We start from the raw sequence: 20,086 nt of genomic DNA, 5'->3' as shown, positions 1-20,086 counted from the left end.
GTTGAGCATAGTGTAGTAGGCTAGTATTACTAGTAGAATAAAAATAATAAACAATAGATAGTTACATTACATTAGATATTACATAAGGAAGAATTGAATATCTTGCACATAGGTATCTTTTATAAAAGTATTTTCAAAATATTTAAAGAGTTTTTGAAACAACAGTTTTGTAGTATAAAGTAATAATATCAATACAAATTTTGAAGTGTGATGTTCAAAGTAACAACCATTTTCGCTAACGCAACATTGGCACATCTGAAATTCTTTGAATATTATTAAAAAGAATTATTGGTCTCATTATTACTCATGTTTCGAAATACTAAATTAAAATCACGCTACTGATGATTTAAAAAAATTATTCATATGTAAATAGGTCACGTCATATGTTAATTAATTAAACAAATTAGTTAAGAACTACTTCCTAGAAACCCAAAAAAACTAAATTAGATTAGAATGTTCAAACAAATTACAATTATTCTTCAAATACAGATAATACCTTCTAACTGTCGACTTTAAAATACTTCTTAACATATCAGGTGTAATGGTCTCGAACGCTTCAAGAACGATTCTCCTCAGCTGATCCTCAGATTCAAAAACACGATTGTAAACGTAATTTTTGCAATACCCCCAGAGAAAAAAATCGGGCGGAGTTATATCCGGCGAATGAGAGAGCCATGGAACTGTCGATGTGTACCTATATATTTTCCAGGAAATCTGTCCATAGATACTCGCGCACGATTAGAGCATTGTTCGTGAGCGCACCATCCTGTTGAAACCAACAGTTACTTTACGTATCTTTACAAGCGGTAAGTTATCCAAGGATTCTTTCTAAATGATGATCCACTATGTTGCGATAATGCTCCGAGGTAAGCAAATTGTTATAAAAAAGAGTCATATGAAATCTGTTAAATTCCCATATTAAAAATGGTACTGATGTCTAGAGCCATTCGGAGTACTCGGGGATTATCCCTTGGTCAATAATGGCTATTCCGGTTAAAATCTTCAGTTAAAAATACTTTTGTCCGACCAGAAAATCCTATGGGAAAATGTTTCAATCCTCTTTCTGGTATACCAGTCACAAAATGGTCTTAGCCTCTCCTCAGAGTTTAATCTTGACAGATTCTGAATTGGACGGGTTGGAATTTCTGTTTTCTCAAAATGAAATGGGCAGCAAATTGTCAATTTTTTTAAAAGATATTTACGGATTTTCAGTTACAGCTACTACTACACCAAAACATTCGGCATTTAAAAAAAAAATTTTTTTTCCAATTTAAATATTCAAAAATCATATTGTGCTAAACCTCGTTGTATTCGTAATATAATAAGCTATTCAATACAGGGTATATTTTTTTACGCGCCATATAAAAAAATAAAGTTGATGATGGTTTCTACGGAACGGAACCTCGAATGGAAAATATCTCAACACTGTTTTGTAGAGCTTAAAAAGTGGTCATGAGAAAGTGCCTCTTGGTTTGCAATATCTCTTCAAATAATCAGAAGAAAATAAAAACGAAATCGGCAAATTTCGGTTTTTAGGCATATCTCCGGAAATACTCGGAATTTTAAAACTTTCTAAACAAGATATTGCTAGGTTTGGAAGTGCGTAACTTTTCTCCAATTTAACCATCTTCTTATCTCTTTTGTTTTCCAAGATCCCCATGATACTTATCTTGGACACACTGTATATTATTGAAACAGTAAAAAAAGCAGATGTTATAGTTTAAATATACAGGGCACACACCTGAAATTGAACACCATTTAAAAAAACATTAATTTGGTTTATAACTCAAAAATAGTGATATGTAACAACAATTATCTAAACCACTACATTCTACGGAAAAAAAATCTATTAGAATATTATTTCACCTTACGATAAGTTAAAGGATAACGGAGATACGAAGAGGGTATCTTAAAAAGCATAAAATTACGCAGCTTTTTCCCAATCTAACCGACCTTGTACCTTTTACGGATTCCGAAATCCCAATGGTCACCCATGAATTTGGAACACCCTGTATATGCATAGACTGACCACTTTTTAGTATTTCAAAGCAATTTTTTGAAATGTTTCTGATGAAGTACTGGACAACTGAATCAGAAACGAAAATTAAACTACAGTTCCGCAGATATAAGTTCTGCTAACAATATTTTTTTCCTATACTTAAGGATTATAAATTATTAAGTATTAAAATAGAAAGAGGGATAGAAAGAGCTATAAGTTCCTATAGAAATAGGGATGTAGGTTGGAGTTTTCAATCATACCGTACATACCTTTTTATACAGTGCTTTTCTTTAATGTCCCTCTCCCCTCTTTATTTTTTGAACGGATCAATTCAAAATATTGAAACTTAAGGTAATGTAATTGATCAATGCATTGTATACATACAGCACTGTATACGTAGCTAGCTTTTACTACCCCTCTTTCAAAGCTATTTTATAAGATTTAAATCGGGTTTAACCTTTAAATATGGAAAACAGAACTTTTCAGCGCAAATATTTGATTTTTGTTCTTGTTGCTAATTACTACGACGTCTTTTATTTAATTAATATTCCTAATGTACAAATTGATAATACTACATTTAAAATCTTGTGTGATGTTTTCCACATTTATTGCTGATTCCTTATGTCTATTATTTTACGTTACTTTTATGATAAAGGACAGTAAATATTATTTTACTTTTACATAGAATACAAATAAATTTGCCGCACGTAAATTTAAATTCATATTTTGTGGGATGTTTTATTAGATAATAAAGCAATTTATTATGATGATGGCCTCGCTGTTTAACAACTTTGTAATAGATCTCTCTATGAAATCAATTTACTTGTGGTTAAAAATAAAAAATAAGTTGTAAAAATCTTATATTTGTATTTTCCAATTAATAAAAGAAGTCTAATCAGTTTATGATAATAATATTAAATAAAACAACTATTATATGAAAGTACAAATACTATATGTTTATAGTGTACAAATTCTATGAGTGTTTGCATTCTAGTTACCTAAATTACAAAAGAACATATTGATATAATATTAACTAATAGAGTGTGTAGGCAGCTCTCACACCTTACACAAAATTGGCAGTATATTTACTTAATTTCAAGTGGCACATTAATATTTGCGAAGTGAAAAAATTGATATTTTTACTCGCATGTAATTAAATATTAAACACACAGCAGTTATTTTTTTACATCATCACGCCAGTTTAGGCAAATTTCTTCAAACTTGACAATCTTAAGAACTCTTTATATTATGAAATAAATACATGAATCTATAACCTGGCCTAATTTACACTAATGGATAACTGGCTAAAGAAGCAATACTGCAATGGTTATTTGCATCTTTGGCCATCTTAATGTAACCACCCAATCCCCAGTTAGTGCCGTACGAGTTCTTGACCAACCAATATTTCTGGCCATTAGGTTCTTGTCCATATCCGACAATTAGCATCGCATGGTTCACATTACCTTCATTTTGACTACAATCTTTACTGAAATAAACGCCGTCGGAGTAGAACTGGAAATCTGGAACCACTTCAATACCCACTGCTACAGGTCCTATGGTGGCTACTGCTAGCTCTAGGCCCTTCTCGTCACCCTTTGCCAAGTCTACGTAACCTGATTTAAAGAAAACACATGTTTTTATTGTGACGATGCACAATAGAAGAGAGGGGTAATGTATAAGTATTTTATAACAATTGCTGACTGCAGATATAGTGTTATATCGGAATACTCCATGTCACTACCCAAATAATGCAAAGATAATCTAAAGACGGTATTAAAATGTATGATTTTGAAACTTTATAATAATGAAATTCCATCGTCTTAAAAATATTATTTAGAAGGCCTTTTCATAGGAACGTTTTTGAACATGTAGGTCAACAAAAAAAACATTTTAAAGACGTCGGTTTGTGCTGCTGTATAGTTTTCGTAAAGACTTAAAGTCTTAATAAGATTTTCTGAATTTTCACATACGAATAAATTATTCCTTGTTAAGGCTCCGCTTTTCGGGCCCACGGAAATTGGTTTTTAGAGGATTTGAATTCATCGTTTTATTTGGAGACTATTGCACTTTTTGATTTTTTTTTTAAATATTTTAACTAAAATTTATAAATAATAAAGTAAAAATTATAAAATTAAAATTTTCTAAAGGATTTATACATACTAGGGTGTGTAAAATGAGAAGTGTAGTAAAAATCAAGAAATTTATGAATTTTTCAATTGAATATTGGCATACTTCATGGCAATTTAAACCCTTCCAAGTGCATTTTTAATCGCCCCGATGCGATTTGGCGTCCTCTACGGATTATTTAACTATTTATTAGTAGTTTTTAATGTAGCGTCTAAGTTTATTAAGTATCTTCGTTTTGGCAAATTACGAGTCTGGTATCTCTGGCGGTGCTTTTCTAGCGCTCTGTTACTATTTTTTCGACATACAAGGTAGCATTTTAACATATCATATTTTTCAATATGCGTAAAAGGCATTTTAGTAAGTTAGATTTTACAAAGATCACACACTTTGCTGACGTGTAACTGTCATCATATTTATATTTATTTTATTAAGTCTACTGCCATTTTATAATTCAAACAATGATTTATTTTGGTATAACCAGCTTATTAAGAATAGGCAAATTGGGGTTTATCACAATATTTTGATCAAGTTTTTGCAGCATCCTTTTATATATTTTTTTAAATATATGTGAGAATAAAGGCAAAAAAACATTTAATAATGCAAAACTCATTTTGTATGTTTTGACGTATTTTTTTATTTCTAAATATAATATTGATTAAGTATTCCAATTGACCTTTAATTTAATTGGCATGAATAATTTGACTATCTACTAGACACAAAAAGAATATTCTCATTTTTAAAAATGTACCTCTACTGGAACTAAAAAAAGTTATGTTTTAGTTATATTCTAAGTATTTTCTCTTTAGTTAATTTAATAAATACTTTTTTTAAATGGACGGATATTTGTTTCATCGTATAGAATATTACATATTTAGGCCTATATTTTTTTGGTTCCTTTGGTTTCCTCGTATATCCATTTCAAATCAATGACTCATTGCTACCCTAGTATAGCAACCAATTTAACATAAGTAGAGTACATCTATTAACGTAATCTGCCTTTTGACACAAGGGCGGAACTTTTTATACTCATATTGCAAGTTATGGCTTCGACAATCCAATTCACAATAGGAGAGCTAGAACACAATAGGACAGGAGACTGATTTGGATTTTGGATGTTTTTTTGAAGAACGGCAATAGAAATATAAAAACATCGGTATACAAAAAGCCTATTCATCCTGAATAGGATCTTAAATATAAATCCAAGCATCCTAGATTTATCAAAGCGCGCATCCTTTGGATACTCAGAGAGCTTCAACTGCTAATATGTATTGATCTCAACTCCGGCCTAGAAAATTTTAGCAATAAGTTAGTTATAATAGATTTTCCAAAAAAGCTAATCGAAAACACTATATGAAGGGCGAGATTTAGGAGAAATGAAACCCACAAGCGGTCACAAATTCAATCTGCACCTTGTTATCCGCTGCGGTAATTAACTCACTTTAGCACCGATGATGATCTATACAAAATCATATCGACAAATCTATATCTTATAACTACTTTTAAATCAAAAGTTATATTTTTTTAACGATTACATAACTACTGAACCTGACCTTTTAAAAGAATTCATTATAAATGGAGAACTAGTTTACTAAATTGGACAACAAGAGGATCCAACAATATTATAATATATTAGCATTAAAAGATTTTAAATACATTAAATTTGATAACCAGTTTTCTGAATATCATTTATGTTTTATGGAAGTAGTTTATCATGCGAAATTTTTATAAATAAATTACTTCAGTAGATAAAACCTTAAATGCAAAATAGTAACTAAACTCCAATAACAATCTCTACTTTGTTCTGAGTCCCTTTCTAATAAATCAGCTTACATAAATCATAACGAAAAACCCAAACTATTTCCGCCAGTAATGAGTCAAGGCTAGTAAAATGCTACATTTTTTTAACAACAATGCATGAAACAATTTGATTCTCCATTAAAAGGTCATGAGTCAGAAATTTGGTACGTTCTTTTAAAAGGAATATGAATCGATTGTGACGCACGATAAAGACCGTATCATGACAAGAGCATAGTCTGATGGTTATTTTTTTTACCAATACTAATTAGTTGACCTTTTAATTTAGTATGTTTCGTTCTTAATCTCTATTTAATTCAAAAGTGTCAAGTCATTGTACAAACGAAGAACCAATATCCTTGATAGTATTAATTGTCCCTTCTTTCTAAATGCAAACTAATATAATTATTTCAATTTATGATTAATGATCATAAATTAAAAATAAATTAATATATTTGTATATAAATATATAAATTGCCTGAAGGGTATTTCAAAATACCAGATTCTATAATAAAATATTTCCTATTTGGTTTCGTAATTAGTAATCCATTCGACGGATATAACTGTCTATAACAACAATATATAAAAGATTACAAGTATGCGTTAAGTACGAGGTTGCAGATTTAGATTTTTGATTGATGACTTTTAATACAAAGGAGTAAAATACGAAATTTAACACTTACCAGTACATTTAACAATTCCTTCACGGTTATGCCTGCAACCATTTTTGTCGCTTTCTTCATATCCAACTGGATATTGCTCCTCTATGTCAACACCATTATTCTTTCTAACATATTGGAAAGCTGGATCGATGTCTCCACCACTGCATCCTGTATTATCTTTGAAAGTACAGTCAAGAAGGTCTTGTTCGCTTATGTCTTCCAGCTTAGACGTTTTACGGAACCAGTGTCCTTCCAAAGCGCCAGCCTGAAATTCAACCAAATTTTGTAGATTAGGCTTTTGTTATAAGAGTACTAACTCGTATCTGTTTTTGTTTTTAGAGTTTAGTATAGGTACCTCTTAACGCTTTGTAGCATGCAAAAATGGTGATAAGTTATATGTACAGAATATAAATACTTTTATATAATATTTTAAACGTTAGTTTAAAATACTTACTTATTATACTACTGCTACGCTGTAGTGTAATCAGAATATTATTGTAACAATATTTAAAAAAAATTGAAATTGGAACTGGAATTGGAAAGTCAACCATTTTCAAATTGTTGCGGGAAAGAAAAGTAGCAGGTCAAGTGAAATCTCCCAAGCAAAAGCCAGGACGACCAACAAAAGTCCTTGATGAAAATACTAAATATATAATTCGAAGAAAAGTTTGAAACTCTTTTTATTTTAAAAAGGAAACACCCACCCTAGACAAAATTTTGATGGAGCTTGGCCGAGATGACTGTATTCCGTTGATAAGTAAAAAACTTTTATGGAAAACTTTAAAGAATATATATTTTGCCTGGAAAAAGCATGACCGCAAAGCACTTTTACTGGAGAGCGACGAAATTATTTGATGGAGACGAAAATACTTAAGAAGTATCAAGCAGTACCGCAAAGAGCAAAAGAAAGTTTTTTATCTTGATGAGACGTGGATTAACAACATTTTTATATAGTCCAAAAAATGTGGTAAGACAAAAATAGTACCTTCGGGAAGAGGAAAAGGCTAATAATCACACATATTGGAAGAGGAGAGGGATTTTCAAAAGAAGGTCTGCTAACCTTTTAGTCGACTCGCACAGGAGATTACCATGAACACATGAACTCAGACGTTTTCGAAGACTATTTTGGTGAAACGATAAAATTTCTACCGGCTAATTCGGTGGTGGTTATGGATAAGGCAAGCTATCATTCACGGCGAATAGAGAAGACGCCAACTTTATGTTGGAGAAAGCAAAAAATTATCGATTGGCTAACTGCAAAAGGTATTGCGTTTGAAGCAAATTCGATTAAAAAAAACTGATGGCCATAGCAAACTTACACAAAACTCGTTTCATGAAATAAGCCGTGGAAGATATAGCCGAAAAATATAACTGTACTGCGCTTACCGCCATATCATTGCGAACTAAATCCTATAGAACTGATATGGGCGCAGGTAAAAGGATTTGTAGCAAGACAAAACAAGACTTTTAAAATGAAAAATGTTAAGCTACTGTTTGATCAAGCCATTACGGAGGCGACACCAGAGAATTGGCGAAAAGCAGTCTAGCATGTAATTAAGCAAGATGACAAAATGTGGGATCTTGACAACCTGATCGATCAGACAGCGACCCTTTAATTATAATGTCAAGAGGTGATGACAGTCCGTCAGATGACGAAGATTACAGTCCATCATAATTTAATTGTTATACACCCTGTGCAAAAAGTTCCAGATCCAAAAGTGTAATTTTCAACCGTTTGGCTCTACATATTATGTTCAATAACTTTGTGAAAAAAAAAATTATTCTATTTAAACAAAAGTAACTTTTATTCATGATTCCGTTGTAAGGCTCCCTGTATACCTAAAAATATTTTTATAATATATATCTATAAACTTTCTTTGGGACATTTTTATATCTATGTATATATTATACCACGTCCAGGGTGTCCCAAATTCGTCGACCAACATAGGGCAGGCATTTTGTTATGCATGTTGCGCAACTTTTTACTAATTGAACCAACTCAACCGAAAAGAAAGAATTTTACATTGAAACCAATACCTAACTAAGCTAGTGGCATAAAATATTGGTGGGTCACCGAGTACCACTTTTGCACACCTAATAAGGTTTTATTGCTCTATACATTTCTGAAATAGAGTATAGATATAATCCTTCTCATCTATTAAACAAATATGAAGATAATCCCATTCTGAAGGCAAATCATCTGGATTTGTCTAGTTTGAGTAAAATTACAAGTAACAGTGTCTAAGAGTTAGAATCCTTAGTGCTTTTTTATAGTATTAGTAGATATAATTCTTCTGGACTCCTGATGGTTACTTGTAGTCGTATCCACTCGTTGTTATCTGTGATCAATTGCGATAATATTGCAATTTCTATCTAGAAGAAAGTGAACAAAACGACGTCTTCGCATAGAACTGCCCTTTGGCGACCGATTACTTCTTTAATCATTACAGTTTCTTATTATTTAAAAATGTGAACTCCTCTTGATAAAGTTTTATTATTTTTCTTTTGCTCCATAACAATAAGGGCAAATGCGTTTTTGAAAGCTGCTTTATAACTGACAGTATTTGAAAAATCAAGAAAATACTAAGATACTATTTTTTTCGCTCTAGTTCAGCTTTTTAATTTTTTCTGATAAAACACTTTTTTTACATTGCCAGTAACAAAATTTAACATCTTTATAGGCAAATTTAAATCATATATCGTTATTCTCTAATGGCTGAAAACTTCTGGTATACCTTTTTTCTCTTTTTAGCAGTTGAAAGTATACCACTAGGCAAATCTATTACGCGTGATTAGCTGTCAGGTTCGAAATTTTTTCCAATATGTTTTATAATTCTAGAACAAATTTACAAGGCTTCAGATTATATATTTTAAATGATTTTTTCTCATTTAAGCCTTAAAGTTTAGTCTCCAGATGAAATTTGCTTATTTTTTCGGGTAATCATCCTCAGACTATTGTTCGCAATTCACGAAGATGATTTATCGGCGGCCAGTGCTGAAAGCAATTTCTATTTATCTAAATTTCACTGTGGTGGTTTTAGTTAAGCTTCGCAAATCCGTGGTAAGTTTGTGTAGTAAATTGGGTAAATTGGTGACATAAGAGTGACCGAAGAATTTAAATTAAAGCATTTAAAAGAATAACTCCGCAAACATCGGTGTAAATAACAGTGTAAGAGTTGTTCTAAATATTTTCATAAAAATTAAGAATTATATAGAAATATACTTACAGCAGCGAAAGCCCAGCAGCTCGCACATTCTCCTTGATTTTTCACAGGTGTCACAGCTCCCACTTGCCTCCAATCGACGTTATTAGGAACATTTACGTTGGCACTTGGGATGTATGTGGTTGGAGTTGGAATTCTTACTTTAGGTACAGTACTTCTATTCAATCCGTTCAAAAGCTGATTAAACTCATTGAAGAGCAAGTCACCGAAAGGATTCATCTGCTGTACAAAGTTCCTTTTTCCTTGGCTGTATTCTTGATTATGCTTGGCAATTTTAGCTCGGTTTTCTATAAATACTGCTCGCCTGAATGATGCGATTTCTTGTGAAGAATATGATTTTTTGTATATCATCTAAAAATTACATTAGGAGTCTAATTCTAACTGTTATGAATATAAAATACCTGAAACTCTCTCCATTCTTCTTCAAGTAACTGTTCAGCAGAAGGAGGTTGTATGTTTGGAATCTGCTTATTGATATATTCGGGTGTATCGAAAATATTTAACGAAACTGAGCCGTGAGGAATTCCAGGACTTCCGTGAAGTTGTTTATATGAGCTTGTTTGTGCTTTAAACTGAACATTTCCAGGTACTACTCCGTGGTGACCTAGTTTAATATCTGCTTGGAAAGGAATCGGCGATGCTAGTAAACTTGGATGAAGATTCAATGGGATTTGGCGGGATTCTCGTTTACTCTCTTTTGCTGCTATTAGCGTTATCATACCGAATAGAAACGGTAGGAACTCCATAATTTTTCTAAAACAGTTCGGTTGAGAGTTAAACATGAATTGCTGGTAGAAACAGTGTTTTTATGATCTTTATTAATTTGTAAATGCAAAATAGCAAGAAAAAGATTTTTTAGAAGAAGAAGTCTTTTGTCGCAAATGAACAATATATCCGCAACAATAATATCTTCATTTCAAGTATCAAAGACAAGTCGTGAAGGTTAACGATCATCACAACATTGTTTTGGGTATAATTACCATGAATGAAACCGTTTGGTAGATTATTTACTTTCTCTCTAATTTTATATGAAGTATGCGTGTAGTACTAGATAAATAAGTTCGCAGGAAGGTGAAATATTAAAATATTAAATTTAGTTGTTTGAGGCTTAAAAGTACTGCGTGATAAAACGTTCAAAAGTGTTTTTCTTATTTATATACTTGAGCATTATTAATCTATTAATATTTTAAGAAAAATCTTTTAAATATGTCAAGTTCAACAAGATAAATTAATTATTAAAGCGTGAATAACATCTTCATTTAAAGCGATACAAGATTCAATAAACGTCCTTATATTTATTCATAATTACGACTGTCTTTTAAAAATTAGTAACTAATTTTGTTTAGATATAAACTTCTTTTAAAGGCAGAGGCGGATTAGCAATACAAGAGGCTCTGGACTAATTTTTTTTTTGGATTCTCTTTTGAATTTGACACGTATTTATTACTTTTAATTTAGGTATAACAAAAATATATTTTGACCTACAAAAAAAACAACAAAAATGAATAGGTCCAATAATGCATAAGAATATAATAATATTTAATGGGAAACGCAACAAAAAACAAAAAGATAATAAAAGATTTCCTCTCTTTCGGGATTTCAGAGCTGCAAATTGATCTATAATATTTTTCATGGGTATTTTATTAAGGATATCGTGTTCTATTTTGCCTTGGATAAAAATATCCTTAGCGAACAATTAACATTTGGTAAAGTAGGCGTTAATTTTTTCTACTTTATAAACTTTTAGGTTTCCCTTACATTTTGGTTTCCAAATGTAATTTTCAGCTAAAATATTTAAAGCGAATAAATTCGACTCCAAAACTTCTATCTAATCTATCTAATCTATATATCTAATCTAAATCATCTGGAATCACTTTATGAGCATAAAGTGTTTTTTTTATTAAAGCATCTTTACCTGAGTAATTTTCTAAATATAAAAACCCAAACGTATTTGAGACCTTAGCATAAGTATATGTTGACGTTTCTTAAGTTCAACTATAATATTATCAATCATAACGTAGAACGTATTTTAAAGCATATTATCTCTTCCATTGAAAATAACTTTATTCTCTTTAATTTCATCACATTGTGGTTTTTACTTTTTTCTTTTACGATCTAATTTAAATGTAGAACAGTTTGTAAGTTTATGACCACATTTCTCCACTCCTCGTAATATACAAAACGTTCTCGTTGTTGTTCCATAAACTTAATAAGTGAATCATATAAAGGGACTGCAAAGAAAATATTGTTATAAACGCCTTACTTTATTAAAATAGTGTTAAAATATCGGCCCAAAATTTTAGCAAAATCCCAATTTCCAATTCTTCGAATGGCATTTGCCTCAATTTGTATACTGTATGCTTGTGTTGTATAATTTTCTATTGCTTCTAATGATTATTTGTATACTGAAAATTAAGAATTGCAGTTACTATATCAACGGACTTATGACCAGTATAACTAACAAAACAAATGAAGAACTCTTATCTTATAAAAATAGTTGTTTAATATTTTACATATTTAAAAATCTTAAGGACTCTCAAAATCCTGGGCTTCTATGCTATAGCCTGCTAAGCGTAATGGATAATCTAGCACTGTCTAAGGACAATCTTTTGAAACAAGCAGGAAAATTAAAGTTTTAACTAAGAAGGTTTAATTATTCCATTCAAATAATTATAGGACAAAATTATACGTAAAATAATATCTGATTTAATTTCTTAATTCTAATAATTAACAACAAAGAGGATAAAATCATTTAAGTTTTTTGAGTTTGACTTTAGTTGTAATTAAATGCGATTTGTTTTTCAGAAAAATGGAATATTTAAATATTTTTCTTTCCAGTGAAATGAAAAAATTTCTCAATCTCAAAGAGGGTTAAGTTTTTTTTAAATACACCGTTATTTAAGTTCTCTGAACTTACTGACGAATTAGCTAGCTGATATATCTATTTAACTGACTTGTATGATGCATATTATAGTAAGCAATATACATTTCTATTTACTTCATAATTAATTAAGTAATTCACATCGTCACACTTCATATTAGAGTAGATAAAGATACCACTAATAAACTCAACAAGATATCGGCCGAGAAAAAATAGTAAAGTAAAAAGCGACACGACAAACGAAAAAAAAAAGAAAAAATCAGGATTTAGGAAGAACAAGGAGAGAATAGTAATAGTTTTTGTAACAAATAATTAATATGGATATAGTTCTATAATCTTGATATAACATTTCCTAAATTAAAAAGCCAATACTCAAACTTTTAAAATTAAAATCACTTGAAAGCAGACTACAACAATTTGGCTTATAAGACATTTGCGATGAATTAAGGAATTTCAATCCCCTTTTTGTAAAAGAAACTTAACATATTATATATCTAAGATTCTATTAGATAAGATAATATAAGATATTAAGATTCTATATTATATATTTATATACAACACAATTCTATTCAAGTATTTATGGAAGTTTTCCTGCACATTTTTAAAATAAACAAAAACGGATAGCTAGACTCACGGAATAAAAACTACAGCAGTATCACCGGTAGATGTTGTGCTTAAGTATCTTATGAAATAATTTAAAATGTAAATAATGATAATATTGGTAAAATTTAAAAATCATACTTAAAGAAGCAATAATTGAGAGTACAAAATTAGCAATCTCATATCATATCTCATTTGTACTAGGAAAAAAATTGCTAGTGATGAATATTTCTAAGTTAATTTATTACAACATTAATGGCTATATTGTAGGCGGATTGACTAAATATATCCGGGAATCCTTATGATTAAACAAATAAAATTTTTGGACAAACCATTTTCAATAACGTATATTGCTTGTCTAAGGTTCTGTTTCAATATTTTTTAACTCAAGGTTAGTCATACTAAACTTTATAGAATGTTATTAATTTTAAATACTTAACGCTATTCAAACCAGTTACGTTTATGATCAGTATTCATAATAAAAAAAGGGAAAATTTAATTTAATTGGCGACAGAAAAAAAGTAGAAAGAATAAACTAGTTCATGTTTTTTTATATTGATATCAAGCCAGGAAACCAATATACTGATATATTATTATTCACAAGAATTTTGCTTTTTCGATGTATACTAAATGTATTGCTTAATCCGGTTTTCCTCTCGTACAATAGATTCCAATTTATCAACAATCAAAATTGTGAAACAACTTGCCCATTTTCTATAGACAAATACACAATGGGCTTTTTACAAAAATCACAACTATTTATTTTTATCAGTTTTGCAGCATCTCGATTAATTGTTATTCAAGAGTTAGAGGAGAAACTAATGGGACACTTTATACTAGACTAGTTTTAGAAGATTTATCTATCATACCTAAATGGAAAATCGACAGATACAATTTTTAAAACATGAAAATGTTGTCAAAAGTGGAAAATTAAAGTTTTTGACTTTCTATAATTACTAGAGACCTACTCAAATCGCATAATAACTTCCATTTTTTTAAATAACTTGTGACATCCTGCAACTAGAATAGGAAACAATTTTTAGTTGAATAAGTTCGATTGATCCGAAAAATTAAAATACTTCAATTTTAGAAGACAATAATTATGAAAATATTCCAATTAAACAATCCAATTCTCATACTTATTACTTACTGAAAAAAAATCAGATCTCACTACATATTATTTATAATTGTGTATTATTCCACTTGAATTAGGGTAATAGAAATGGTTATAATTTATGCACTGAACACTATTTTATTCTTTCCTGTAATGGTAGTATTTCTCCAATGTCAATTAAATGCCAAAAGATACATCAAGTTCTGAAGTCTGGGATATGAAAGTAAGTACTATTCCCTAGATTGGATTTATAACAGAAACAAGCACTACATCCTTAGAACATTGAAAGGCCTTTCAATGTTCTAAGACTACATCAGAAGCATGTCACGGAACGCCAACACATTATTGAATTTGGCTATCAAGTTTTAGTTAGATGAAGAAACTAGGTTGTTTGGTTCTCATAAGAAAGTGTACAACGTATAACAGTACATACAATTATTATTCTGATGAAAGTTCCAAAATAGTACACGAACATCAAAATCTATATTTCATAAAAATGGGATGCCGAGTTAATACTACCGGCCTTAATATCTTGCAGGTTATGTTATACATTCTTAAAAAATACTGGCTGACCAGCAAAAGTGACTATATGACCGTTTTTTAGAGGCGCTTATAGCTTTAGATGTTAGGATCACAGTAACAGATATACAGTGTGACCCATTTGTTTTCGGGTCACCCTTATAAAAACTTTATTTTTGGTGCGATTTTGATCGGGTGTTTTTTAAATGTTAGGTCCAGAAAAAAAAATATTGCCATGCGAATTCCAAGGCCTACTAATGTCAGTTTTTAAGGGCCAAATTTTAAGAAACGATGCTAGGCATTTTACCAAATTTTACCAAAAAATATTAAGTAATAACAATTTTATAACAAAAAATAAAAAGGGAAATTATGCATTTATTTACATTTAAAAATGTGTAGATAGCCATGAAAAAAACAAATTGAACAAAGATAATACAAGCAAATAACAATTCCAAGCTAAATACAAATAAAAACAAACAATAAACTAACACAAATAAATACAAATAAAATAAAAACAATAAACAAAAAAATTAAAAATTAACCGCTACTAAATTTTTGAAATTTCTTCTAATCCACCATTTTTTTCTATGCATTTTACATTCCTTTTGCCTACATTTAAAATAACTTTACGGACTTGCTCTGGAGTAATTTCTGAACAAACCTGTATTATTCTGACTTGTAGATCTTCTAAATTTTGAGGTCTTGATTTGTACACTTTTTCTTTAAGTAAGCCCCAGAGAAAAAAATCGAGTGGCGTTAAGTTAATCAGGGGATCTCGGTGGCCACTCAACGAAAGGACTGTTTCGTCCTATCCAACAGTTTTCAAAATGTTGATTTAACCAGTCTCTTACTAAACGAGTATTATGGACAGGACAACCATCTAATTGAAACTTCAAATTAAGGTGATATCTTAAGGGTAAATCTTCTAATGCGTTGGAAAATTTATTCTCAAGAAAATTCAAAAATTCCAATAAAAGGGCCAATAATTTTGTCGCTTAGTATTCCACACCAAACGTTAATTTTTTGCGAATACTGTCTCCTTGCATTTATTATAAATTCTGGATTCTGCACGGACCAGTGGCGGCAATTTTGACTGGAGACTACGCCATTTGTGGTAAAAGTGGCTTCATCGCTAAAAAGGATTTCATCTAGAAAGTTTCTGTTGTTTAAATATTCTCCCTGAAGCCAATAGCAAAACTCTAAACTTCTTGCCTGGTCACCATCCTCTAAGGTGTGCAAAAATTTTGGCTTAAATGCTTTTATGTTATTTTTTTGCAAACATCTTCTTATACTTTCTCTGGGGATATTAAGGACCAAACTAGACTACATGACACTACTTCGAGGATTGCCGTTAAAATATTCCAAAATGTAATTTTCATTTCTTCTGAGCCCACGCCGTCCATTATGTCTATTTTTAAGTAGATTTTTCGAAACAGATCCTGTTTCATTGAAAATTTTATTAACACCTTGCAGAGTACTTAGACTTACTGGTCTATCAGGATGCCTAATATTAAATTCTCTGGCAGCTTCTCTCATCGAACGCGTGTTACCACCAACAAGACGAACAATTTCAATTTTTTCTCTTAAATTTAAATTTTCCATGATTACTAATACTATCTAAACACGTTCTATTACCACTTTTGACAGTTAGATGTCAAATGTGACAATTCAATATTTCAATAATTTTTAGAGAGAATTTAGAAGTAAAGCGCATTTCTTTTTTTTTTATCATAAAATTGTTATTATTTAATATTTTTTAGTGAAATTTGGTATAAGGCCAAATTTCAAGTTTTGAGGGATGCCGAATCCAGTGGTGTGCACAATTTTTTGCTTAAAAAATGCCTAGCATGGTTTCTTAAAATTTGGCCCTTAAAAACTGACATTAGTAGACCTTGGAATTTGCATGGCAGAATTTTTTTTTGTTATAATGATGCAGTTTTTCTGGACCTAACATTAAAAAAAAACCCGAGCAAAATCGCACCAAAAATAAACTTTTTATCAGGGTGATCCAAAAACAAATGGGTCACACTGTATGTAAACCCAAGTGATGATGAATGAAATATTACCAATCGAAGGTACTAGAGGTGATGTTTAGAAAACCAAATTAACCTACAGGGCTTTAGGGGATCTTTGGACCATTGTTTGCATTGATAAGCTGTAGCCCTGACTCTCCATATTTTTAATTTAATATCCCTTACTGCAATTTTGCATAGAAATAAGCGCATTTTTGTTATAGAGAAGCTATGCCTAATAGACTGAAGCATAGTTGCCTCCTTTACACTTACATATTACAGGTAGTTATCGTTTAATTGAATAATATTCATTTCATATTAAGATCTTTTCAATCATCGAAGAGGTGCTAGAGGTCGTATTTAAATTATGCATGGTAATTGATTCTTTCACCAGAAGAACAAAAATGGACGGACTCTGTACTGACTGAGTACTCCTACTCAGTCAGTACCTACTCAAAGGCATACCTTTTGAGGGAAGCGTAATATCTAGGACTCGCTTACGATAAAACGCTAAATTGGAAAGTGCATCTTGAGACAACTTTTAAGCGAGCAAAAAATTTCACTCTAGAATTGTCGCAAAATATACGGCAAATTATAGGATACTCCCTAACCTGAAACAGATACTCTGGCTATATATGGCCAGGTTGGTCGTATCGCGTAGCAATGTTAAAAAGAGGACAACTTTTAAAGACAGAAAAGAACAGGCAGAGCATACTTCTGGGTCTATTTTACCTCAAAAGGAAGTTAAAAATGGCAATCAACAGATAATAAATAACCTCTAAGAGTAGGGATATCAGAGGGAGGTATATCATAAGAATGTCATATCGTCTACTTACATTAAATCTAACCTACTCATTTAAGTTCCATTAAATTACATAATATGTACAATTGTACTGCTCCTGAGCAAAACCCAAATTTTAAAATAAATATTTCCAATGGTAATTTATTATCACAATTTATTACATTGCTTAACTCTTAACGAATTGGTAGACATGTAATATTTTTATTTAAACGTGCGTGTAACCTTTTTTGTTCGAAAAAAATCATCTGTCAGATTACCATTTTAACATAATAGGTAAATCTTAACAAAATTGCGCAATTTAAAGGCGGCTACGCTTCTCTTTAAAAAAATAACAAAACACTGATGAGAAACTAATAAAATTTAATAATGCGATGATTTCTGAAAAAAGCTTATTTGGTATGCATCTATAGAAAATATGCAAGTTGTTTCATAATTTTGATTGCAGATAAATTGAAATCTATTATTAAATGAAAGACAGAATATCAAGTAATTCAATACATGAATTAGCAAATAAACACACTAATAAAATTATATTATACCGTTTATCTTCTATTTTACGTTGCTTTGTGGAAGGTGAGTTATGTAATTTATAAGTATTTAAATTCGCATATAATTGACTAAATTTACACATATGTGGTTCGTGTGATTTGATGTAGTAGTTCAAGACGTATAAATACTAGATATTTTACTTGAACTGATCATCTTTATCTTGGAACTATAGGATATAGCAATTTAGGTAAATATACATAATTAAAGTTGTCTTGAGAATAGTCTAAAACTGGGTCAAGCGATTTCGGTTTTGTATTTTTATTTTAAAGAAATATATTTTGTGAATTAATGTTAGAACAAAAATTTTAAAAATATTTTCCTAATTACATAGCACAGGTTACATAGGACGCTCTGGCCTATTAAACATTTAATAAAAATGTAATACAGAACTAGGTAAAGAAAAGTCAAAAGCAAAAATAAAATAGAAAAATGTTGTGAAAAAGAAAAAAATATCTAAGTAGATTTTTCAATTATTTAATTTATGAAAGGATTTTAGGAGAGACAGATAAAAACACTGTCACAATAATAAAATATATAATTTATGACTTTCTCATTAATAAAAGAAAATATGTGGTTATTTCTTTAATTAACTGTGTATGCACTACAATTTACTTAAGAATAAATCTATATTGTCCTGACGAATTCATAAATAGTTACGAATATATTATATATTAATTATATTATTATAACCTTTGTAAATACATATATATATATACTTCTTTTTTCCAATAAGTAATTGAGCGTAAGAGATAGTAGTATTTTCTAAATTAATATTTACTGAAATAGTGACGTAATATCACTCAAAATAGCTAACTAATTATATATACTTCTGTTAAAAAATATATAAATACATATATGTATTTATTTATTTTATATATGTAAATTTTCGTACAGCTTGATTTACCTAACAAGATTGACCTGTATAACAACAATTTTTATTTTCATACTCTTTTACCTTTAGTGAAAAAAAAGAGATAAAAAGGTATAAACGAGTAAAGTTTTTTTTACTTTTTTTTTCCTGCACAAAGGATACAATATAAAGGGATTGAGTTACACGATAACCCTTTCTTTAACGTCTTCTTAAAACTCCAAGTACTTCAATAGAAAAAAAACTCTTTTAACTTCTCTTATTAATTTAGAGACAACACTGTCCTTGAAATAAAAATCACAAAAGGTTCAGTTTGAAAAAAAATTGCATATATATAATTATTCTGATAAATTAAAGAAAAATGCAACAATTATTGTTAGTTATAAAATTAAATTATGTAATAGTCATTTCATTTTACAAATATTATACATACCTTTAATTCTATGTAGCGTTTTATTCAGCAAAAAAACTATAATAATAAATTAAAAACAAAAAAATGTAACACCAACGTAAACAATAACGGCAAAATCTCCGCCAGTTGTAATTAAGCGGAACTTAATCTCCTCAGATTCTGTGTGTTACTGAAAGTAGAATCCGAAGATACGCTTCTTTTAAAATTTAATTTAGTGACGTAGTCATGCTAGAAGGTTTGATTAAGCACCTGCTTATAGTAGCTGTAGCTTTTATGATCGGCATTAGTATGGAAATAATTTTAAAAACGGGTAACATTTAATTTGCTTAAACGAAACCATTCAGAAAATGGTTTTAATATCATTATTTCAATTGAACAAAAAATGGTGTTTTTACTTTTTAATGTTCAGGTGAAGTTTTTGAATTAAACTTAATTTTCATTTTAAATTTATACTTTTAGCAGGGAGCCGATACAACATTCTTTAAATTCGTTAAAAGATGGACAGAGAAGAAACTTAACTGAT

The 20,086-nt window shown here is 30.0% G+C and overlaps 1 protein-coding gene across 1 annotated transcript; it reads right to left on the bottom strand.

The window, feature by feature from the left end:
• Positions 1-2,846: 2,846 nt before the first annotated feature.
• LOC126736554 (procathepsin L-like) lies at positions 2,847-19,745 on the bottom strand. The gene is made up of 5 exons (XM_050440954.1): positions 19,585-19,745; positions 10,208-10,559; positions 9,810-10,157; positions 6,604-6,847; positions 2,847-3,612 (listed from the first exon to the last, which is right to left on the bottom strand). Exons 2-5 carry the CDS (start codon positions 10,550-10,552, stop codon positions 3,284-3,286), a joined length of 1,266 nt encoding a protein of 421 aa, XP_050296911.1. The 5' UTR covers positions 10,553-10,559; positions 19,585-19,745; the 3' UTR covers positions 2,847-3,283.
• Positions 19,746-20,086: the final 341 nt, after the last annotated feature.

Source organism: Anthonomus grandis, chromosome 5 (assembly GCF_022605725.1).
Source record: "Anthonomus grandis grandis chromosome 5, icAntGran1.3, whole genome shotgun sequence".
In the NCBI taxonomy this organism is placed as follows: Eukaryota; Metazoa; Arthropoda; class Insecta; order Coleoptera; family Curculionidae; genus Anthonomus; species Anthonomus grandis.
This window is presented reverse-complemented; position numbering and strand designations above follow the sequence as displayed.